The 27,718-nt window shown below is 39.1% G+C and overlaps 1 protein-coding gene across 1 annotated transcript; it reads right to left on the bottom strand.

Moving 5' to 3' along the window:
* Positions 1-6,325: 6,325 nt before the first annotated feature.
* On the bottom strand, positions 6,326-8,419 carry LOC146027410 (uncharacterized). Its single transcript, XM_083158260.1, has 2 exons — positions 8,354-8,419; positions 6,326-7,630 (listed from the first exon to the last, which is right to left on the bottom strand). Exon 2 carries the CDS (start codon positions 7,627-7,629, stop codon positions 6,691-6,693), a length of 939 nt encoding a protein of 312 aa, XP_083014386.1. The 5' UTR covers position 7,630; positions 8,354-8,419; the 3' UTR covers positions 6,326-6,690.
* Between the last annotated feature and the right edge of the window lie 19,299 nt (positions 8,420-27,718).

Below are 27,718 nucleotides of genomic sequence, written 5' to 3'. Positions count from 1 at the left end.
ATTCATAGAACACAAGGTTCCAATTATAGAACACAGGGTTCTATTCATAGAACACAAGGTTTTATTCATAGAACAGATGGGTATATTTATAGATCACGGGTGGTTTCCATTCAGAGAACACATGGTTTCATTCATAAAACACAGGGTTCTATTCATAAAACACAGGGTTCCATTCATAGAACACAGGGTTCTATTAATAGAACACAAGGTTTTATTCATAGAACACATGGTTATATTTATAGATCACGGGTGGTTTCCATTCAGAGAACACATGATTTCATTCATAAAACACAGGGTTCTATTTATAGAACACAGGGTTCCATTCATAGAACACAGGGTTCTATTAATAGAACACAAGGTTTTATTCATAAAACACATGGTGATATTTATAGATCACGGGTGGTTTCCATTCAGAGAACACATGGTTTCATTCATAAAACACAGGGTTCTATTCATAGAACACAGGGTTCCATTCATAGAACACAGGGTTCTATTAATAGAACACAAGGTTTTATTCATAAAACACAAGGTTATATTTATAGATCACGGGTGGTTTCCATTCAGAGAACACATCATTTCATTCATAAAACACAGGGTTCTATTCATAGAACACAGGGTTCCATTTATAGAACACAGGGTTCTATTCATAGAACACAAGGTTTTATTCATAGAACACATGGTTATATTTATAGATCACGGGTGGTTTCCATTCAGAGAACACATAATTTTATTCATAAAACACAGGGTTCTATTCATAGAACACAGGGTTCCATTTATAGAACACAGGGTTCTATTCATAGAACTCAAGGTTTTATTCATAGAACAGATGGTTATATTTATAGATCACGGGTGGTTTCCATTCAGAGAACACATAATTGCATTCATAAAACACAGGGTTCTATTCATAGAACACAGGGTTCCATTTATAGAACACAGGGTTCTATTCATAGAACACAAGGTTTTATTCATAGAACACATGGCTATATTTATAGATCACGGGTGGTTTCCATTCAGAGAACACATGGTTTCATTCATAAAACACAGGGTTCTATTTATAGAACACAGGGTTCCATTCATAGAACACAGGGTTCTATTAATAGAACACAAGGTTTTATTCATAAAACACATGGTTATATTTATAGATCGCGGGTGGTTTCCATTCAGAGAACACATGGTTTCATTCATAAAACACAGGGTTCTATTCATAGAACACAGGGTTCCATTTATAGAACACAGGGTTCTATTCATAGAACACAAGGTTTTATTCATAGAACACATGGCTATATTTATAGATCACGGGTGGTTTCCATTCAGAGAACACATAATTGCATTCATAAAACACAGGGTTCTATTCATAGAACACAGGGTTCCATTTATAGAACACAGGGTTCTATTCATAGAACACAAGGTTTTATTCATAGAACACATGGCTATATTTATAGATCACGGGTGGTTTCCATTCAGAGAACACATGGTTTCATTCATAAAACACAGGGTTCTATTTATAGAACACAGGGTTCCATTCATAGAACACAGGGTTCTATTAATAGAACACAAGGTTTTATTCATAAAACACATGGTTATATTTATAGATCACGGGTGGTTTCCCTTCAGAGAACACATGGTTTCATTCATAAAACACAGGGTTCTATTCATAGAACACAGGGTTCCATTCATAGAACACAGGGTTCTATTAATAGAACACAAGGTTTTATTCATAAAACACATGGTTATATTTATAGATCATGGGTGGTTTCCATTCAGAGAACACATCATTTCATTCATAAAACACAGGGTTCTATTCATAGAACACAGGGTTCCATTTATAGAACACAGGGTTCTATTCATAGAACTCAAGGTTTTATTCATAGAACAAATGGTTATATTTATAGACCACGGGTGGTTTCCATTCAGAGAACACATAATTGCATTCATTAAACAAAGGGTTATTCATAGAACACAGGGTTCCATTTATAGAACACAGGGTTCTATTCATAGAAAACAAGGTTTTATTCATAGAACACATGGCTATATTTATAGATCACGGGTGGTTTCCATTCAGAGAACACATGGTTTCATTCATAAAACACAGGGTTCTATTTATAGAACACAGGGTTCCATTCATAGAACACAGGGTTCTATTAATAAAACACAAGGTTTTATTCATAAAACACATGGTTATATTTATAGATCACCGGTGGTTTCCATTCAGAGAACACATGGTTTCATTCATAAAACACAGGTTCTATTCATAGAACACAGGGTTCCATTCATAGAACACAGGGTTCTATTAATAGAACACAAGGTTTTATTCATAAAACACATGGTTATATTTATAGATCACGGGTGGTTTCCATTCAGAGAACACATGATTTAATTCATAAAACACAGGGTTCTATTTATAGAACACAGGGTTCCATTCATAGAACACAGGGTTCTATTAATAGAACACAAGGTTTTATTCATAAAACACATGGTTATATTTATAGATCACGGGTGGTTTCCAGTCAGAGAACACATGGTTTCATTCATAAAACACAGGGTTCTATTCATAGAACACAGGTTCCATTCATAGAACACAGGGTTCTATTAATAGAACACAAGGTTGTATTCATAAAACACATGGTTATATTTATAGATCACGGGTGGTTTCCATTCAGAGAACACATAATTTAATTCATAAAACACAGGGTTCTATTCATAGAACACAGGGTTCCATTTATAGAACACAGGGTTCTATTCATAGAACACAAGGTTTTATTCATAGAACACATGGTTATATTTATAGATCACGGGTGGTTTCCATTCAGAGAACACATAATTTTATTCATAAAACACAGGGTTCTATTCATAGAACACAGGGTTCCATTTATAGAACACAGGGTTCTATTCATAGAACTCAAGGTTTTATTCATAGAACAGATGGTTATATTTATAGATCACGGGTGGTTTCCATTCAGAGAACACATAATTGCATTCATTAAACAAAGGGTTATTCATAGAACACAGGGTTCCATTTATAGAACACAGGGTTCTATTCATAGAAAACAAGGTTTTATTCATAGAACACATGGCTATATTTATAGATCACGGGTGGTTTCCATTCAGAGAACACATGGTTTCATTCATAAAACACAGGGTTCTATTTATAGAACACAGGGTTCCATTCATAGAACACAGGGTTCTATTAATAAAACACAAGGTTTTATTCATAAAACACATGGTTATATTTATAGATCACGGGTGGTTTCCATTCAGAGAACACATGGTTTCATTCATAAAACACAGGGTTCTATTCATAGAACACAGGGTTCCATTCATAGAACACAGGGTTCTATTAATAGAACACAAGGTTTTATTCATAAAACACATGGTTATATTTATAGATCACGGGTGGTTTCCATTCAGAGAACACATGATTTCATTCATAAAACACAGGGTTCTATTTATAGAACACAGGGTTCCATTCATAGAACACAGGGTTCTATTAATAGAACACAAGGTTTTATTCATAAAACACATGGTTATATTTATAGATCACGGGTGGTTTCCAGTCAGAGAACACATGGTTTCATTCATAAAACACAGGGTTCTATTCATAGAACACAGGTTCCATTCATAGAACACAGGGTTCTATTAATAGAACACAAGGTTGTATTCATAAAACACATGGTTATATTTATAGATCACGGGTGGTTTCCATTCAGAGAACACATAATTTCATTCATAAAACACAGGGTTCTATTTATAGAACACAGGGTTCCATTTATAGAACACAGGGTTCTATTCATAGAACACAAGGTTTTATTCATAGAACACATGGTTATATTTATAGATCACGGGTGGTTTCCATTCAGAGAACACATAATTTTATTCATAAAACACAGGGTTCTATTCATAGAACACAGGGTTCCATTTATAGAACACAGGGTTCTATTCATAGAACTCAAGGTTTTATTCATAGAACAGATGGTTATATTTATAGATCACGGGTGGTTTCCATTCAGAGAACACATAATTGCATTCATAAAACACAGGGTTCTATTCATAGAACACAGGGTTCCATTTATAGAACACAGGGTTCTATTCATAGAACACAAGGTTTTATTTATAGAACACATGGCTATATTTATAGATCACGGGTGGTTTCCATTCAGAGAACACATGGTTTCATTCATAAAACACAGGGTTCTATTTATAGAACACAGGGTTCCATTAATAGAACACAGGGTTCTATTAATAGAACACAAGGTTTTATTCATAAAACACATGGTTATATTTATAGATCACGGGTGGTTTCCATTCAGAGAACACATGGTTTCATTCATAAAACACAGGGTTCTATTCATAGAACACAGGGTTCCATTCATAGAACACAGGGTTCTATTAAGAGAACACAAGGTTTTATTCATAAAAAACATGGTTATATTTATAGATCATGGGTGGTTTCCATTCAGAGAACACATCATTTCATTCATAAAACACAGGGTTCTATTCATAGAACACAGGGTTCCATTTATAGAACACTGGGTTCTATTAATAGAACACAAGGTTTTATTCATAGAACACATGGTTATATATAAAGATCACGGGTGGTTTCCATTCAGAGAACACATAATTTCATTCATAAAACACAGGGTTCTATTCATAGAACACAGGGTTCCATTTATAGAACACAGGGTTCTATTCATAGAACACAAGGTTTTATTCATAGAACACATGGTTATATTTATAGATCACGGGTGGTTTCCATTCAGAGAACACATAATTTGGTACTTGTTTCCTAGCACGGCCACAATCGGGATCGGTCGCGGCTCTTATTTAGTGCACTTTAAGGGCCGCGATCACCCCCGACGGACGCGATTCTCTTGATTTTTGCTAATCCTGTGTATCGTGTACCATGCTTCAATTACCGCGACACGACCGACGCGATAATTGTAGATTTTCCTGAAATCGGGTGGATTACCAGATATCGGTCCCATCGGGAACACTAAATGACAGGATTTATTGTCCCCGACGCGACCGACGCGATAATTGAAGCATTCACCGATATCGGGGGTTTTAACATATATCGGTCCCATCGTGAGCACTAAATGTCAGTATTCAATGCCCCCGACGCGACCGACGCGATTTTTTTATCAAAAGCAGCCATTTTATGGTTGTACATGGCTGCTTCCAATACAACCCCACATTTACACCCACATGTACAAGTTGCACCCTATTTTTAATGCGGGGTACACACCAGGGTCGTCAGTGTCTGGTCCAACGCGCTCACGATGACGCGGGAGGGCACGACCCGCTCACGATGTGCACCGTGAGCGGGTCCGATCCGCTCAATAACGACCGACCGACCCGCGGGACCGCGCATCGGATCGGAATCGTTCCACACCAGGTCAGAAAAGGGCCCAATCAACACACAATCTACATCCAATTGATCGGAATTGGATCTAGATTGTGCTGATCGGGCCCTAGTCGTCCTGGTGTGTACCCAGCATTACTCCACCTCAACTATCGGTCCCATCGGGAGCACTGAATGTCACTATTCAATGCCCCTGACATGAGCTACGACATTTTTTTTATCAAAAGCAGCCATTTTATGGTTTTACATGGCTGCTTCCAATTGAACCCCACATTTACACCCACAATTACAGTTTACACCCAATTTATAACTAAACCTGAACTATCGCTCCCATCGGGAGCACTGAATGTCTGTATTCAATACCCCTGACGCGAGCGATTAAATGTGTTTTATTGCAAACACCCATTTACAATTTACACACTATTTCAAACTACACCTGAACTATCGTTCCCATCGGGAGCACTGAATGTCATTATTCAATGGCCCTGATGCGAGCGACGCAAATTTAAACACACATTTACACCCGAAATAATAAATAACACGACACATGATAATATATTTCAACACTTTTATTGAAAAGTTATTTTTTTTACCTTTCTTTTTTTTAAACGTATTTCAAAATTTATTATTTTTTTCCTTTTTTTTTTTTTTAATGAAACATATTTTATTACATTACATAGAAAACAATCAATAAATACAAATATTATGTTTTTTGTCTTTTATTTTTTTTATTTTTTTTTCTTTTTTTAATTTTTTTTTTTTTAACAATTTAAATGTCATTTTTAAAATATTTTTTGACATTTTTCTTTAGGTTCATTTTTTTTTATTTTTAAACAATACGAATGTCGACACACAAAATACAAAATCTCAATAAATACAAATATTATGTTTTTTGTCTTTTTTTTTTTTGTTTTTTTTTTCTTTTTTTAATTTTTAATTTTTTAACAATTTAAATATCATGTCGACACACAAAATACAAAATCAGAAGAAGTTGATCGATCAGTACAAAGAGAATAGATGCCTGGCTATCACAACCAGGCAAATTGAAATGAGGCGTGGGAAGATCACGGCACACTCCAAAACAGTGCCCACTAATGCAAACAATCACATGAATCCGAAAGAAGTTACAAATATGCAGAACAGTGGTTAGTGAAGGAGCAAAACTAGTACAGCCATCGCAAAATTCAGGAAGACCGCACTGCAACGTTCACCAACCAAAATTGTAGTACATGACTAAAAACTCATTATTGTAGAGTACTCAGAAAGGAAGAGAAACAAGAACATTGCTGCCAAATTATAAATTAAAAGTCAAATTAGCCGAATTAGCCGAATTAATAATTTGAATAACGCTCTTCGCCTGGGGTGGAGGGCTGCACATTCCGCAATGCGGAGTACACAGCACCAGGCAAAGTCGAGGGATCAGTGGGAGGTGGCATAGGGGGTCCCGGCGCATAGTAAGGGGCAGGCGGAGGAGCAACCGGCGCACTGAACATGGGGGGGTGATGTGGGTGTGGGCGTGGTGGCTGTCTGTGCGCATTGCGGCATGACGTTCCGTTGCAGTCAGCACAGATATCATCCTCTGCTGCCTGCAACATCAGGCCATACAGCACACGCTTAAAGTGGTGTTGCGTTGATCCCTTCCACTTTCGCATTTCTGCGCACACATGATTCGTGAACATTTTGCAGTCATCTGAGGGATTGTTTACTGCTTCCTCCTTGTATGGGCAGCAATATTCCTGGCCGGTAGCAGCAGGTCTTGTCGCACGTCTCCTTCTACGCCTCCTGGGGGGAGCTGATGAGGTGCTCGCCACCGCAGGAGGCGCCACCTCCGACAACGACTCACCCTGCTGCGACGACTCAGAGGGAACTACTACGTCAGCACTCTCCTGTGCAGTGGATGAAGAGTCTTCATCCGTAGCAGTTCCCTCTGCTTCCCTCCTTCCTTGCTCCTCCACAATAAAGAGCATACGGTCGTAGTACCACAACTTTGGCTGGTACACATCTGCAGGGTCAGTTCCTGAAGACCGCGACTGCTGGACCCGATTGTGCTCCTTCACCAGCACTGTCCGCATATTAGTGAACTTCTTTCGGACCCATGTGACGTCTGCATTAGGGACACGTCTCAAAGCGTAGGCCGAGATCTTCCCAAAGGCCTCATTCCTCTTTGCCTGGTTGTGAAAATCCATGTGATCTTTTCGCCACAGACATCTATTCTCTTTGTAGAGATCGATCAACTTCTTCATGACGTTTCTATCAACCTCACGGGCCATTCTGTAAAAAAAAAAAAAAAAATTAGGTTTACACTATTAAAATGAACGCACTGCACTGTTATTCATTAACACACTACAAAAAAAAAAAAAAACATTTACCTCAGTCAGTAGCAGGTGTAAAAAAAAAAAAGAGTTTTAAACTAATTCCCTTAAACGGCCAAAAAAACACAATCAAACTGAAATACAATCCGCAAAAAAAAAAAATTTTATCTGAGATATTGATAGCATATGATATAATAAATGCAATTTACACCACATTTGACAACAGAAGTAATTATATATTTGTGTCCCTCCACTATACACACGCACCCAAAGCGTTGCAAGCGCAGCGAGCCCCGCGAGGGGACGCGGATACCTTCACAGGTAAGCGCGTCCCCTGGCGGGCTTCACAGGTGTCCACATCACCACGGACACCTGTGAAGCCCGCCAGGGGACGCGCTTACCTGTGAAGGTATCCGCGTCCCCTCGCGGGGCTCGCTGCGCTCGCCACGCTTCGGGCTCGGTGGCTCGCTGCGCTCGCCACACTATTATATTCTCAACTCCACGCCGACGTGGATAGTAGGGCATGAAAAGGTCGGAGGACGCGTACCGCCGCCCCTCGCGGGGCTCGCTGCGCTCGCCACGCTTCGGGTTCACGTGGATAGTGGGGGTGGTACACTGTGAAAAAAAGTCATTTTAGGTACATTAACAAATTTATTAGAAGCACAATTTAAGCACAACTTACATTATTCTGTTCAAAGGTAGAATTGCCTTCCAAAATATTCAAAATATCTTGTCGGTCAAATTCACCGATAACCGCAACTGCAATTCCACAAAACAGATAAAAAAAACATCAATAATCAAAATGGAATGACATTCAAATCCACCCCCACTATCCACGTGAACCCGAAGCGTGGCGAGCGCAGCGAGCCCCGCGAGGGGCGGCGGTACGCGTCCTCCGACCTTTTCATGCCCTACTATCCACGTCGGCGTGGAGTTGAGAATATAATAGTGTGGCGAGCGCAGCGAGCCACCGAGCCTGAAGCGTGGCGAGCGCAGCGAGCCCCGCGAGGGGACGCGGATACCTTCACAGGTAAGCGCGTCCCCTGGCGGGCTTCACAGGTGTCCACATCACCACGGACACCTGTGAAGGCCGCGAGAGGACGCGCTTACCTGTGAAGGTATCCGCGTCCCCTCGCGGGGCTCGCTGCGCTCGCCACGCTTCGGGCTCGGTGGCTCGCTGCGCTCGCCACACTATTATATTCTCAACTCCACGCCGACGTGGATAGTAGGGCATGAAAAGGTCGGAGGACGCGTACCGCCGCCCCTCGCGGGGCTCGCTGCGCTCGCCACGCTTCGGGTTCACGTGGATAGTGGGGGTGGTACACTGTGAAAAAAAGTCATTTTAGGTACATTAACAAATTTATTAGAAGCACAATTTAAGCACAACTTACATTATTCTGTTCAAAGGTAGAATTGCCTTCCAAAATATTCAAAATATCTTGTCGGTCAAATTCACCGATAACCGCAACTGCAATTCCACAAAACAGATAAAAAAAACATCAATAATCAAAATGGAATGACATTCAAATCCACCCCCACTATCCACGTGAACCCGAAGCGTGGCGAGCGCAGCGAGCCCCGCGAGGGGCGGCGGTACGCGTCCTCCGACCTTTTCATGCCCTACTATCCACGTCGGCGTGGAGTTGAGAATATAATAGTGTGGCGAGCGCAGCGAGCCACCGAGCCCGAAGCGTGGCGAGCGCAGCGAGCCCCGCGAGGGGACGCGGATACCTTCACAGGTAAGCGCGTCCCCTGGCGGGCTTCACAGGTGTCCACATCACCACGGACACCTGTGAAGGCCGCGAGAGGACGCGCTTACCTGTGAAGGTATCCGCGTCCCCTCGCGGGGCTCGCTGCGCTCGCCACGCTTCGGGCTCGGTGGCTCGCTGCGCTCGCCACACTATTATATTCTCAACTCCACGCCGACGTGGATAGTAGGGCATGAAAAGGTCGGAGGACGCGTACCGCCGCCCCTCGCGGGGCTCGCTGCGCTCGCCACGCTTCGGGTTCACGTGGATAGTGGGGGTGGTACACTGTGAAAAAAAGTCATTTTAGGTACATTAACAAATTTATTAGAAGCACAATTTAAGCACAACTTACATTATTCTGTTCAAAGGTAGAATTGCCTTCCAAAATATTCAAAATATCTTGTCGGTCAAATTCACCGATAACCGCAACTGCAATTCCACAAAACAGATAAAAAAAACATCAATAATCAAAATGGAATGACATTCAAATCCACCCCCACTATCCACGTGAACCCGAAGCGTGGCGAGCGCAGCGAGCCCCGCGAGGGGCGGCGGTACGCGTCCTCCGACCTTTTCATGCCCTACTATCCACGTCGGCGTGGAGTTGAGAATATAATAGTGTGGCGAGCGCAGCGAGCCACCGAGCCCGAAGCGTGGCGAGCGCAGCGAGCCCCGCGAGGGGACGCGGATACCTTCACAGGTAAGCGCGTCCCCTGGCGGGCTTCACAGGTGTCCACATCACCACGGACACCTGTGAAGGCCGCGACAGGACGCGCTTACCTGTGAAGGTATCCGCGTCCCCTCGCGGGGCTCGCTGCGCTCGCCACGCTTCGGGCTCGGTGGCTCGCTGCGCTCGCCACACTATTATATTCTCAACTCCACGCCGACGTGGATAGTAGGGCATGAAAAGGTCGGAGGACGCGTACCGCCGCCCCTCGCGGGGCTCGCTGCGCTCGCCACGCTTCGGGTTCACGTGGATAGTGGGGGTGGTACACTGTGAAAAAAAGTCATTTTAGGTACATTAACAAATTTATTAGAAGCACAATTTAAGCACAACTTACATTATTCTGTTCAAAGGTAGAATTGCCTTCCAAAATATTCAAACTATCTTGTCGGTCAAATTCACCAATAACCGCAACTGCAATTCCACAAAACAGATAAAAAAAACATCAATAATCAAAATGGAATGACATTCAAATCCACCCCCACTATCCACGTGAACCCGAAGCGTGGCGAGTGCAGCGAGCCCCGCGAGGGGCGGCGGTACGCGTCCTCCGACCTTTTCATGCCCTACTATCCACGTCGGCGTGGAGTTGAGAATATAATAGTGTGGCGAGCGTAGCGAGCCACCGAGCCCGAAGCGTGGCGAGCGCAGCGAGCCCCGCGAGGGGACGCGGAAACCTTCACAGGTAAGCGCGTCCCCTGGTGGGCTTCACAGGTGTCCACATCACGACGGACACCTGTGAAGCCCGCGAGAGGACGCGCTTACCTGTGAAGGTATCCGCGTCCCCTCGCGGGGCTCGCTGCGCTCGCCACGCTTCGGGCTCGGTGGCTCGCTGCGCTCGCCACACTATTATATTCTCAACTCCACGCCGACGTGGATAGTAGGGCATGAAAAGGTCGGAGGACGCGTACCGCCGCCCCTCGCGGGGCTCGCTGCGCTCGCCACGCTTCGGGTTCACGTGGATAGTGGGGCTGGTGTTAACAATTGTGGGGGCCATTTCACACTTCAATTACCAACCACTTTACATGCAAATTACTATAAAGTAGACACAGCATACTGCCTGCTGCACCATTTCAATAACAAGCACAACACACCTCAAACTGCTCTATTTAACAAATATGTACCAAGAAATCATTACAGTCTATGTCACCATGCATTACTATCAGAAACAACAGACTATTTTGTATGTATTATAACACACAGTACATCATTTCCAGGCACATATTCTCTGCACATAAACCTGTGTTATCCATATTATCATTATTTCCTTGACACTAAAGTCATACACTTCATTAACTACTGCACATAAACACTTTATAGCTATTTAGATAAGCACTACCCCTTGAACATAAGCATTATCCACTCTATACAGCCAATGATAAACCCCTAATCCTCAAACAAATGATATATGAAGGACACATGTATAACCACAGTAAGCACCCCTACCTCTCCAAATCCCCCCCCCACCCCCACCCTTCTAACCCTGTATATATTGTTCACAAACCCAAAGGCCCACCTATGCTCAGTAAGTCTGTAAATCTACTTACTGTTTTGTGCAGGGGCAGGGAGACAGACACAGCTGCTGCGTAGTGCTCTCACTGATTAGCATCAAAATGGCTGCTGATGTCCTTCCCCAGAGTGCTTTTGGCGCGTTTTTTCCGGCAGGCAGAAAAATCGCGTCGGTCGGGCGGTGATGTTACGCTCACGACAATGCATAAGACCGACCGACGCGATATTTCTTTGTACATTGACGGTGTAGCGCGTAATACCGCGCGTAATACAGGGAGTTACTTCAAAATTGATCGGTCGCGTCGGTCGGAGCCATTGTAAAATGCTCCCGACGCGACGGACATGTTAAGAACAGTATTAAGCACTGTATAGTGCTTATACTGATCGGTCGCGTCGGTCGGAGCCATTGTAAAATGTTCCCGACGCGACGGACATGTTAAGAACAGTATTAAGCACTGTATAGTGCTTATACTGATCGGTCTTGTCGCTCGGAGCCGTTGTAAAACGGCCCCGACGCGACGGACATGTTAAGATCTTGATTAAGCACTATATAGTGCTTAATCAAGTACATGTCACGTCGGTCGGCAGCATTGAGCTGTTAAGCTCACAGTACATTGCGGCCGACGCGATATGCTTTTAAACATGTCAACATGTGTATCATGTTGACATGTCGACTAAACATGTCAACTTAAAGTTGAGCATGCTTAGTATGCTTAAAAAAAGTGGTTCTCTGTGTCCAAACCATGGTGAGGGCCCCAAGCCCCAGAAGCCTATGACAATTATAATGTTAATAACCCACACAGGCTTCTTGGGGTTTGCTGCGCTTACCACGATTTTAACTTAGTACTCCACTACACTCACCGCGCTCCAAAAATTATTTGGATAGTGGTGGTGTGACTCCATAGCATTCATCCATCACAAATCATTCACCTGAGACAAGAAACACAAGTGTTTTAAAAGCATTTTTGAAAATTTACTTTGGAATTGAAAATAGAAAAACTTCAATGGCAAACAAAACATATGACATCAGCATTAATGGGGGACACAGAAATGGGGGTAAATCTCAAGAGTCCTTGGGCAATAAAGTCAGGGCAATTAGTATGCGGGCAAAAGGATTCTCTTGTCCCAGGCTCTTCCGCCACATGAACTCCTCCAGATAGCTCTGGAGCATATGCCTGGCGGTGCCCCTGTGGCGTTTATTCCGCCACTTACATGCCCCCCACATCCGTTCAACATTCTGGGTATGTACCCCTGTTGTAGGGTCTACAAAGTTATAACGGTGATTGACCTGGGCATGTTCATATCCTGCAGCATTCAGCTGGGCTGTACTGTAGGCTCTCCAGCAGTCAGTGTACACATGAGAGCCCGGCTCCACAAACTGCAGGATAGCTTGCATGAGGGTGTTGGCGTCCCGAGTGGCAACCTTGGTGGCGAAACATTGGCCAGTTTCTCTGCATATGCCACCAAATACCCATTGCTGGGGCAGTACTCGGCCAACATTGGCTTGCCTTTTGACGAAGAGGGTCTCATCCACCTCGACAATCATGCCGGGACCTCCGATCCGGCGCTGCGGCTGCGCCATGAGGTCCAGCAGGCAGGCCTCCCTCATATACTTGTTGTACAGGACAGCCGTCTTCTTAGAGAGGGACAAATTCTTCTCGCAGTAGTCAATGCTGGTATATTCCTGCACCCAGGAAAATATGAAGCGGACCAGCGTAGCGAAAGGCAAACGACAGCCAGGAAAGAACAGTCCTGCTCTCAGACTCCTCTTCAAACGGCAGTCCCTCACGTTACAGCGCCACATGGTCTCCTTCAAATTCAGCCGCATCGGATGACCATTGTCGCATGTAGCCTCTGATGGCAGCAGATGATGGCGCTGCAGAAACGCCACTGCCTCCTCCTCACTTGTAGGCAGTGAGAACATATTCACCTCAGCCATCTCAGAGGTCTTGAAATCACCCACAGAGCACTCCACAGCAGACCAATCCACAGCTCAGGACTAACGATCAGCACGGCTCAGGGTCAGGATCAGCAGAAATCAATCGCAGAATAATCAGGATCAGCAATAATCCACTGGAACAGCAGCAATCCGCAGCACAAGGCTCACGAACAACAGCAAATAGTATTCAAAGCACAAGATCAATCAGGGAGATATCACCAGCAAAGGATCAATCAGCCAAGAAATCACCAGCAACTGAATACACGTCTCACTCCTACCGAGACAAACCCACAAAGGCAGTAGGGGAAAAAAGAACAGAAGGGGCTGTCAAAGTAAGGGGCCGGACTATCACAATAAATATTGACATTGATGCTGTAACTGAGCAGATTACAGAGGGAAGATTTCATATTGACATAGAAACACACACTCCAACACATTAAAACATATGTTACTAGGTAGATTTTATAGGGGGTCGGACTATATAGATTAATTGGGCCTATTAAAATGGGCCTAAACAGCGGGAAAATCGTTGGGCCAATGGGACAGATGAAAATCGTGTGCATCGTGAGCATTGGGGGGTTTAACTTAAACATGCGACGCGACCGACGCGATTTAATAGAGAGATCGTGAGAAAAGAAGTAAATCGGTAGTATCGCGTCGGTCGGGGGTATACAATTAAAAGGGCCACGACTCAATCAACAAGATGCCGATATGAAAACCGACGCGAAAAAAAAACATCGTGAGTACATAACTATATCGGGGGTATCTTATCGGTCGGGAGCATCGTTACCATACAAAAAAACCACCGATGCGACGCGATGCTCAAGACTCTCAAGATTGCTATCGGTGTGGCCGTGCTAGGAAACAAGTACCCATAATTTTATTCATAAAACACAGGGTTCTATCCATAGAACACAGGGTTCCATTTATAGAACACAGGGTTCTATTCATAGAACTCAAGGTTTTATTCATAGAACAGATTGTTATATTTATAGATCACGGGTGGTTTCCATTCAGAGAACACATAATTGCATTCATAAAACACAGGGTTCTATTCATAGAACACAGGGTTCCATTTATAGAACACAGGGTTCTATTCATAGAACACAAGGTTTTATTCATAGAACACATGGCTATATTTATAGATCACGGGTGGTTTCCATTCAGAGAACACATGGTTTCATTCATAAAACACAGGGTTCTATTCATAGAACACAGGGTTCCATTCATAGAACACAGGGTTCTATTAATAGAACACAAGGTTTTATTCATAAAACACATGGTTATATTTATAGATCATGGGTGGTTTCCATTCAGAGAACACATAATTTCATTCATAAAACACAGGGTTCTATTCATAGAACACAGGGTTCCATTTATAGAACACAGGGTTCTATTCATAGAACACAAGGTTTTATTCATAGAACACATGGTTATATTTATAGATCACGGGTGGTTTCCATTCAGAGAACACATAATTTTATTCATAAAACACAGGGTTCTATTCATAGAACACAGGGTTCCATTTATAGAACACAGGGTTCTATTCATAGAACTCAAGGTTTTATTCATAGAACAGATGGTTATATTTATAGATCACGGGTGGTTTCCATTCAGAGAACACATAATTGCATTCATAAAACACAGGGTTCCATTTATAGAACACAGGGTTCTATTCATAGAACACAAGGTTTTATTCATAGAACACATGGCTATATTTATAGATCACGGGTGGTTTCCATTCAGAGAACACATGGTTTCATTCATAAAACACAGGGTTCTATTTATAGAACACAGGGTTCCATTCATAGAACACAGGGTTCTATTAATAGAACACAAGGTTTTATTCATAAAACACATGGTTATATTTATAGATCACGGGTGGTTTCCATTCAGAGAACACATGGTTTCATTCATAAAACACAGGGTTCTATTCATAGAACACAGGGTTCCATTCATAGAACTCAGGGTTCTATTAAGAGAACACAAGGTTTTATTCATAGAACACATGGCTATATTTATAGATCACGGGTGGTTTCCATTCAGAGAACACATGGTTTCATTCATAAAACACAGGGTTCTATTTATAGAACACAGGGTTCCATTCATAGAACACAGGGTTCTATTAATAGAACACAAGGTTTTATTCATAAAACACATGGTTATATTTATAGATCACGGGTGGTTTCCATTCAGAGAACACATCATTTCATTCATAAAACACAGGGTTCTATTCATAGAACACAGGGTTCCATTTATAGAACACTGGGTTCTATTCATAGACCACAAGGTTTTATTCATAGAACACATGGTTATATTTATAGATCACGGGTGGTTTTCATTCAGAGAACACATAATTTTATTCATAAAACACAGGGTTCTATTCATAGAACACAGGGTTCCATTTATAGAACACAGGGTTCTATTCATAGAACACAAGGTTTTATTCATAGAACACATGGCTATATTTATGGATCACGGGTGGTTTCCATTCAGAGAACACATGGTTTCATTCATAAAACACAGGGTTCTATTCATAGAACACAGGGTTCCATTCATAGAACACAGGGTTCTATTAAGAGAACACAAGGTTCTATTAAGAGAACACAAGGTTTTATTCATAAAACACATGGTTATATTTATAGATCACGGGTGGTTTCCATTCAGGGAACACATCATTTCATTCATAAAACACAGGGTTCTATTCATAGAACACAGGGTTCCATTTATAGAACACTGGGTTCTATTCATAGAACACAAGGTTTTATTCATAGAACACATGGTTATATTTATAGATCACGGGTGGTTTCCATTCAGAGAACACATAATTTCATTCATAAAACACAGGGTTCTATTCATAGAACACAGGGTTCCATTTATAGAACACAGGGTTCTATTCATAGAACACAAGGTTTTATTCATAGAACACATGGTTATATTTATAGATCACGGGTGGTTTCCATTCAGAGAACACATAATTTTATTCATAAAACACAGGGTTCTATTCATAGAACACAGGGTTCCATTTATAGAACACAGGGTTCTATTCATAGAACACAAGGTTTTATTCATAGAACACATGGTTATATTTATAGATCACGGGTGGTTTCCATTCAGAGAACACATAATTTTATTCATAAAACACAGGGTTCTATTCATAGAACACAGGGTTCCATTTATAGAACACAGGGTTCTATTCATAGAACTCAAGGTTTTATTCATAGAACAGATGGTTATATTTATAGATCACGGGTGGTTTCCATTCAGGGAACACATCATTTCATTCATAAAACACAGGGTTCTATTCATAGAACACAGGGTTCCATTTATAGAACACTGGGTTCTATTCATAGAACACAAGGTTTTATTCATAGAACACATGGTTATATTTATAGATCACGGGTGGTTTCCATTCAGAGAACACATAATTTCATTCATAAAACACAGGGTTCTATTCATAGAACACAGGGTTCCATTTATAGAACACAGGGTTCTATTCATAGAACACAAGGTTTTATTCATAGAACACATGGTTATATTTATAGATCACGGGTGGTTTCCATTCAGAGAACACATAATTTTATTCATAAAACACAGGGTTCTATTCATAGAACACAGGGTTCCATTTATAGAACACAGGGTTCTATTCATAGAACACAAGGTTTTATTCATAGAACACATGGTTATATTTATAGATCACGGGTGGTTTCCATTCAGAGAACACATAATTTTATTCATAAAACACAGGGTTCTATTCATAGAACACAGGGTTCCATTTATAGAACACAGGGTTCTATTCATAGAACTCAAGGTTTTATTCATAGAACAGATGGTTATATTTATAGATCACGGGTGGTTTCCATTCAGAGAACACATAATTGCATTCATTAAAAAACACAGGGTTCTATTCATAGAACACAGGGTTCCATTTATAGAACACAGGGTTCTATTCATAGAACACAAGGTTTTATTCATAGAACACATGGCTATATTTATAGATCACGGGTGGTTTCCATTCAGAGAACACATGGTTTCATTCATAAAACACAGGGTTCTATTTATAGAACACAGGGTTCCATTCATAGAACACAGGGTTCTATTAATAGAACACAAGGTTTTATTCATAAAACACATGGTTATATTTATAGATCACGGGTGGTTTCCATTCAGAGAACACATGGTTTCATTCATAAAACACAGGGTTCTATTCATAGAACACAGGGTTCCATTCATAGAACACAGGGTTCTATTAAGAGAACACAAGGTTTTATTCATAAAACACATGGTTATATTTATAGATCACGGGTGGTTTCCATTCAGAGAACACATCATTTCATTCATAAAACACAGGGTTCTATTCATAGAACACAGGGTTCCATTTATAGAACACTGGGTTCTATTAATAGAACACAAGGTTTTATTCATAGAACACATGGTTATATATAAAGATCACGGGTGGTTTCCATTCAGAGAATACATAATTTCATTCATAAAACACAGGGTTCTATTCATAGAACACAGGGTTCCATTTATAGAACACAGGGTTCTATTCATAGAACACAAGGTTTTATTCATAGAACACATGGTTATATTTATAGATCACGGGTGGTTTCCATTCAGAGAACACATAATTTTATTCATAAAACACAGGGTTCTATTCATAGAACACAGGGTTCCATTTATAGAACACAGGGTTCTATTCATAGAACTCAAGGTTTTATTCATAGAACAGATTGTTATATTTATAGATCACGGGTGGTTTCCATTCAGAGAACACATAATTGCATTCATAAAACACAGGGTTCTATTCATAGAACACAGGGTTCCATTTATAGAACACAGGGTTCTATTAAGAGAACACAAGGTTTTATTCATAAAACACATGGTTATATTTATAGATCACGGGTGGTTTCCATTCAGGGAACACATCATTTCATTCATAAAACACAGGGTTCTATTCATAGAACACAGGGTTCCATTTATAGAACACTGGGTTCTATTCATAGAACACAAGGTTTTATTCATAGAACACATGGTTATATTTATAGATCACGGGTGGTTTCCATTTAGAGAACACATAATTTCATTCATAAAACACAGGGTTCTATTCATAGAACACAGGGTTCCATTTATAGAACACAGGGTTCTATTCATAGAACACAAGGTTTTATTCATAGAACACATGGTTATATTTATAGATCACGGGTGGTTTCCATTCAGAGAACACATAATTTTATTCATAAAACACAGGGTTCTATTCATAGAACACAGGGTTCCATTTATAGAACACAGGGTTCTATTCATAGAACTCAAGGTTTTATTCATAGAACAGATGGTTATATTTATAGATCACGGGTGGTTTCCATTCAGAGAACACATAATTGCATTCATAAAACACAGGGTTCTATTCATAGAACACAGGGTTCCATTTATAGAACACAGGGTTCTATTAAGAGAACACAAGGTTTTATTCATAGAACACATGGTTATATTTATAGATCACGGGTGGTTTCCATTCAGAGAACACATAATTTTATTCATAAAACACAGGGTTCTATTCATAGAACACAGGGTTCCATTTATAGAACACAGGGTTCTATTCATAGAACTCAAGGTTTTATTCATAGAACAGATGGTTATATTTATAGATCACGGGTGGTTTCCATTCAGAGAACACATAATTGCATTCATAAAACACAGGGTTCTATTCATAGAACACAGGGTTCCATTTATAGAACACAGGGTTCTATTCATAGAACACAAGGTTTTATTCATAGAACACATGGCTATATTTATAGATCACGGGTGGTTTCCATTCAGAGAACACATGGTTTCATTCATAAAACACAGGGTTCTATTTATAGAACACAGGGTTCCATTCATAGAACACAGGGTTCTATTAATAGAACACAAGGTTTTATTCATAAAACACATGGTTATATTTATAGATCACGGGTGGTTTCCATTCAGAGAACACATGGTTTCATTCATAAAACACAGGGTTCTATTCATAGAACACAGGGTTCCATTCATAGAACACAGGGTTCTATTAAGAGAACACAAGGTTTTATTCATAGAACACATGGTTATATTTATAGATCACGGGTGGTTTCCATTCAGAGAACACATGGTTTCATTCATAAAACACAGGGTTCTATTTATAGAACACAGGGTTCCATTCATAGAACACAGGGTTCTATTAATAGAACACAAGGTTTTATTCATAAAACACATGGTTATATTTATAGATCACGGGTGGTTTCCATTCAGAGAACACATCATTTCATTCATAAAACACAGGGTTCTATTCATAGAACACAGGGTTCCATTTATAGAACACTGGGTTCTATTCATAGACCACAAGGTTTTATTCATAGAACACATGGTTATATTTATAGATCACGGGTGGTTTTCATTCAGAGAACACATAATTTTATTCATAAAACACAGGGTTCTATTCATAGAACACAGGGTTCCATTTATAGAACACAGGGTTCTATTCATAGAACACAAGGTTTTATTCATAGAACACATGGCTATATTTATAGATCACGGGTGGTTTCCATTCAGAGAACACATGGTTTCATTCATAAAACACAGGGTTCTATTTATAGAACACAGGGTTCCATTCATAGAACACAGGGTTCTATTAATAGAACACAAGGTTTTATTCATAAAACACATGGTTATATTTATAGATCACGGGTGGTTTCCATTCAGAGAACACATGGTTTAATTCATAAAACACAGGGTTCTATTCATAGAACACAGGGTTCCATTCATAGAACACAGGGTTCTATTAAGAGAACACAAGGTTTTATTCATAAAACACATGGTTATATTTATAGATCACGGGTGGTTTCCATTCAGGGAACACATCATTTCATTCATAAAACACAGGGTTCTATTCATAGAACACAGGGTTCCATTTATAGAACACTGGGTTCTATTCATAGAACACAAGGTTTTATTCATAGAACACATGGTTATATTTATAGATCACGGGTGGTTTCCATTCAGAGAACACATAATTTCATTCATAAAACACAGGGTTCTATTCATAGAACACAGGGTTCCATTTATAGAACACAGGGTTCTATTCATAGAACACAAGGTTTTATTCATAGAACACATGGTTATATTTATAGATCACGGGTGGTTTCCATTCAGAGAACACATAATTTTATTCATAAAACACAGGGTTCTATTCATAGAACACAGGGTTCCATTTATAGAACACAGGGTTCTATTCATAGAACTCAAGGTTTTATTCATAGAACAGATGGTTATATTTATAGATCACGGGTGGTTTCCATTCAGAGAACACATAATTGCATTCATTAAAAAACACAGGGTTCTATTCATAGAACACAGGGTTCCATTTATAGAACACAGGGTTCTATTCATAGAACACAAGGTTTTATTCATAGAACACATGGCTATATTTATAGATCACGGGTGGTTTCCATTCAGAGAACACATGGTTTCATTCATAAAACACAGGGTTCTATTTATAGAACACAGGGTTCCATTCATAGAACACAGGGTTCTATTAATAGAACACAAGGTTTTATTCATAAAACACATGGTTATATTTATAGATCACGGGTGGTTTCCATTCAGAGAACACATGGTTTCATTCATAAAACACAGGGTTCTATTCATAGAACACAGGGTTCCATTCATAGAACACAGGGTTCTATTAATAGAACACAAGGTTGTATTCATAAAACACATGGTTATATTTATAGATCACGGGTGGTTTCCATTCAGAGAACACATCATTTCATTCATAAAACACAGGGTTCTATTCATAGAACACAGGGTTCCATTTATAGAACACTGGGTTCTATTCATAGACCACAAGGTTTTATTCATAGAACACATGGTTATATTTATAGATCACGGGTGGTTTCCATTCAGAGAACACATAATTTTATTCATAAAACACAGGGTTCAATTCATAGAACACAGAGTTCCATTTATAGAACACAGGGTTCTATTCATAGAACTCAAGGTTTTATTCATAGAACAGATGGTTATATTTATAGATCACGGGTGGTTTCCATTCAGAGAACACATAATTGCATTCATAAAACACAGGGTTCTATTTATAGAACACAGGGTTCCATTCATAGAACACAGGGTTCTATTAATAAAACACAAGGTTTTATTCATAAAACACATGGTTATATTTATAGATCACGGGTAGTTTCCATTCAGAGAACACATGGTTTCATTCATAAAACACAGGGTTCAATTCATAGAACACAGGGTTCCATTTATAGAACACAGGGTTCTATTCATAGAAAACAAGGTTTTATTCATAAAACACATGGCTATATTTATAGATCACGGGTGGTTTCCATTCAGAGAACACACGGTTTCATTCATAAAACACAGGGTTCTATTTATAGAACACAGGGTTCCATTCATAGAACACAGGGTTCTATTAATAAAACACAAGGTTTTATTCATAAAACACATGGTTATATTTATAGATCACGGGTGGTTTCCATTCAGAGAACACATGGTTTCATTCATAAAACACAGGGTTCTATTCATAGAACACAGGGTTCCATTCATAGAACACAGGGTTCTATTAATAGAACACAGGATTTTATTCATAAAACACATGGTTATATTTATAGATCACGGGTGGTTTCCATTCAGAGAACACATGATTTCATTCATAAAACACAGGGTTCTATTTATAGAACACAGGGTTCCATTCATAGAACACAGGGTTCTATTAATAGAACACAAGGTTTTATTCATAAAACACATGGTTATATTTATAGATCACGGGTGGTTTCCAGTCAGAGAACACATGGTTTCATTCATAAAACACAGGGTTCTATTCATAGAACACAGGATTCCATTCATAGAACACAGGGTTCTATTAATAGAACACAAGGTTGTATTCATAAAACACATGGTTATATTTATAGATCACGGGTGGTTTCCATTCAGAGAACACATCATTTCATTCATAAAACACAGGGTTATATTCATAGAACACAGGGTTCCATTTATAGAACACAGGGTTATATTCATAGAACACAAGGTTTTATTCATAAAACACATGGTTATATTTATAGATCACGGGTGGTTTCCATTCAGAGAACACATGGTTTCATTTATAAAACACAGGGTTCTATTTATAGAACACAGGGTTCCATTCATAGAACACAGGGTTCTATTAATAGAACACAAGGTTTTATTCATAAAACACAAGGTTTTATTCATAAAACACATGGTTATATTTATAGATCACGGGTGGTTTCCATTCAGAGAACACATCATTTCATTCATAAAACACAGGGTTCTATTCAGAGAACACATCATTTCATTCATAAAACACAGGGTTCTATTCATAGAACACAGGGTTCCATTTATAGAACACTGGGTTCTATTCATAGACCACAAGGTTTTATTCATAGAACACATGGTTATATTTATAGATCACGGGTGGTTTCCATTCAGAGAACACATAATTTTATTCATAAAACACAGGGTTCAATTCATAGAACACAGAGTTCCATTTATAGAACACAGGGTTCTATTCATAGAACTCAAGGTTTTATTCATAGAACAGATGGTTATATTTATAGATCACGGGTGGTTTCCATTCAGAGAACACATAATTGCATTCATAAAACACAGGGTTCTATTTATAGAACACAGGGTTCCATTCATAGAACACAGGGTTCTATTAATAAAACACAAGGTTTTATTGATAAAACACATGCTTATATTTATAGATCACGGGTGGTTTCCATTCAGAGAACACATGGTTTCATTCATAAAACACAGGGTTCAATTCATAGAACACAGGGTTCAATTTATAGAACACAGGGTTCTATTCATAGAAAACAAGGTTTTATTCATAGAACACATGGCTATATTTATAGATCACGGGTGGTTTCCATTCAGAGAACACATGGTTTCATTCATAAAACACAGGGTTCTATTTATAGAACACAGGGTTCCATTCATAGAACACAGGGTTCTATTAATAAAACACAAGGTTTTATTCATAAAACACATGGTTATATTTATAGATCACGGGTGGTTTCCATTCAGAGAACACATGGTTTCATTCATAAAACACAGGGTTCTATTCATAGAACACAGGGTTCCATTCATAGAACACAGGATTCTATTAATAGAACACAAGGTTTTATTCATAAAACACATGGTTATATTTATAGATCACGGGTGGTTTCCATTCAGAGAACACATGATTTCATTCATAAAACACAGGGTTCTATTTATAGAACACAGGGTTCCATTCATAGAACACAGGGTTCTATTAATAGAACACAAGGTTTTATTCATAAAACACATGGTTATATTTATAGATCACGGGTGGTTTCCAGTCAGAGAACACATGGTTTCATTCATAAAACACAGGGTTCTATTCATAGAACACAGGATTCCATTCATAGAACACAGGGTTCTATTAATAGAACACAAGGTTTTATTCATAAAACACATGGTTATATTTATAGATCACGGGTGGTTTCCATTCAGAGAACACATCATTTCATTCATAAAACACAGGGTTCTATTCATAGAACACAGGGTTCCATTTATAGAACACAGGGTTCTATTCATAGAACACAAGGTTTTATTCATAAAACACATGGTTATATTTATAGATCACGGGTGGTTTCCATTCAGAGAACACATGGTTTCATTCATAAAACACAGGGTTCTATTTATAGAACACAGTTTTCCATTCATAGAACACAGGGTTCTATTAATAGAACACAAGGTTTTATTCATAAAACACATGGTTATATTTATAGATCACGGGTGGTTTCCATTCAGAGAACACATCATTTCATTCATAAAACACAGGGTTCTATTCATAGAACACAGGGTTCCATTTATAGAACACTGGGTTCTATTCATAGACCACAAGGTTTTATTCATAGAACACATGGTTATATTTATAGATCACGGGTGGTTTTCATTCAGAGAACACATAATTTTATTCATAAAACACAGGGTTCTATTCATAGAACACAGGGTTCCATTTATAGAACACAGGGTTCTATTCATAGAACACAAGGTTTTATTCATAGAACACATGGCTATATTTATAGATCACGGGTGGTTTCCATTCAGAGAACACATGGTTTCATTCATAAAACACAGGGTTCTATTTATAGAACACAGGGTTCCATTCATAGAACACAGGGTTCTATTAATAGAACACAAGGTTTTATTCATAAAACACATGGTTATATTTATAGATCACGGGTGGTTTCCATTCAGAGAACACATGGTTTCATTCATAAAACACAGGGTTCTATTCATAGAACACAGGGTTCCATTCATAGAACACAGGGTTCTATTAAGAGAACACAAGGTTTTATTCATAAAACACATGGTTATATTTATAGATCACGGGTGGTTTCCATTCAGGGAACACATCATTTCATTCATAAAACACAGGGTTCTATTCATAGAACACAGGGTTCCATTTATAGAACACAGGGTTCTATTCATAGAACACAAGGTTTTATTCATAGAACACATGGTTATATTTATAGATCACGGGTGGTTTCCATTCAGAGAACACATAATTTTATTCATAAAACACAGGGTTCTATTCATAGAACACAGGGTTCCATTTATAGAACACAGGGTTCTATTCATAGAACACAAGGTTTTATTCATAGAACACATGGCTATATTTATAGATCACGGGTGGTTTCCATTCAGAGAACACATGGTTTCATTCATAAAACACAGGGTTCTATTTATAGAACACAGGGTTCCATTCATAGAACACAGGGTTCTATTAATAGAACACAAGGTTTTATTCATAAAACACATGGTTATATTTATAGATCACGGGTGGTTTCCATTCAGAGAACACATGGTTTCATTCATAAAACACAGGGTTCTATTCATAGAACACAGGGTTCCATTCATAGAACACAGGGTTCTATTAATAGAACACAAGGTTGTATTCATAAAACACATAGTTATATTTTTAGATCACGGGTGGTTTCCATTCAGAGAACACATCATTTCATTCATAAAACACAGGGTTCTATTCATAGAACACAGGGTTCCATTTATAGAACACTGGGTTCTATTCATAGACCACAAGGTTTTATTCATAGAACACATGGTTATATTTATAGATCATTGGTGGTTTCCACTCAGAGAACACATAATTTTATTCATAAAACACAGGGTTCAATTCATAGAACACAGGGTTCCATTTATAGAACACAGGGTTCTATTCATAGAACTTAAGGTTTTATTCATAGAACAGATGGTTATATTTATAGATCACGGGTGGTTTCCATTCAGAGAACACATAATTGCATTCATAAAACACAGGGTTCTATTTATAGAACACAGGGTTCCATTCATAGAACACAGGGTTCTATTAATAAAACACAAGGTTTTATTCATAAAACACATGGTTATTTTTATAGATCACGGGTGGTTTCCATTCAGAGAACACATGGTTTCATTCATAAAACACAGGGTTCAATTCATAGAACACAGGGTTCCATTTATAGAACACAGGGTTCTATTCATAGAAAACAAGGTTTTATTCATAGAACACATGGCTATATTTATAGATCACGGGTGGTTTCCATTCAGAGAACACATGGTTTCATTCATAAAACACAGGGTTCTATTTATAGAACACAGGGTTCCATTCATAGAACACAGGGTTCTATTAATAAAACACAAGGTTTTATTCATAAAACACATGGTTATATTTATAGATCACGGGTGGTTTCCATTCAGAGAACACATGGTTTCATTCATAAAACACAGGGTTCTATTCATAGAACACAGGGTTCCATTCATAGAACACAGGGTTCTATTAATAGAACACAAGGTTTTATTCATAAAACACATGGTTATATTTATAGATCACGGGTGGTTTCCATTCAGAGAACACATGATTTCATTCATAAAACACAGGGTTCTATTTATAGAACACAGGGTTCCATTCATAGAACACAGGGTTCTATTAATAGAACACAAGGTTTTATTCATAAAACACATGGTTATATTTATAGATCACGGGTGGTTTCCAGTCAGAGAACACATGGTTTCATTCATAAAACACAGGGTTCTATTCATAGAACACAGGATTCCATTCATAGAACACAGGGTTCTATTAATAGAACACAAGGTTGTATTCATAAAACACATGGTTATATTTATAGATAACGGGTGGTTTCCATTCAGAGAACACATCATTTCATTCATAAAACACAGGGTTCTATTCATAGAACACAGGGTTCCATTTATAGAACACAGGGTTCTATTCATAGAACACAAGGTTTTATTCATAAAACACATGGTTATATTTATAGATCACGGGTGGTTTCCATTCAGAGAACACATAATTTCATTCATAAAACACAGGGTTCTATTCATAGAACACAGGGTTCCATTTATAGAACACAGGGTTCTATTCATAGAACTCAAGGTTTTATTCATAGAACAGATGGTTATATTTATAGATCACGGGTGGTTTCCATTCAGAGAACACATAATTGCATTCATAAAACACAGGGTTCTATTCATAGAACACAGGGTTCCATTTATAGAACACAGGGTTCTATTCATAGAACACAAGGTTTTATTCATAGAACACATGGTTATATTTATAGATCACGGGTGGTTTCCATTCAGAGAACACATGGTTTCATTCATAAAACACAGGGTTCTATTTATAGAACACAGGGTTCCATTCATAGAACACAGGGTTCTATTAATAGAACACAAGGTTTTATTCATAAAACACATGGTTATATTTATAGATCGCGGGTGGTTTCCATTCAGAGAACACATGGTTTCATTCATAAAACACAGGGTTCTATTCATAGAACACAGGGTTCCATTCATAGAACACAGGGTTCTATTAATAGAACACAAGGTTTTATTCATAAAACACATGGTTATATTTATAGATCACGGGTGGTTTCCATTCAGAGAACACATCATTTCATTCATAAAACACAGGGTTCTATTCATAGAACACAGGGTTCCATTTATAGAACACTGGGTTCTATTCATAGACCACAAGGTTTTATTCATAGAACACATGGTTATATTTATAGATCACGGGTGGTT

The sequence above is a fragment of the Crinia signifera genome, chromosome 1 (assembly GCF_055691185.1).
Source record: "Crinia signifera chromosome 1, ASM5569118v1, whole genome shotgun sequence".
Taxonomy (NCBI): domain Eukaryota; kingdom Metazoa; phylum Chordata; class Amphibia; order Anura; family Myobatrachidae; genus Crinia; species Crinia signifera.
The sequence above is the reverse complement of the archived record's forward strand: the minus strand, read 5'-3'. Positions and strand labels throughout refer to the sequence as shown.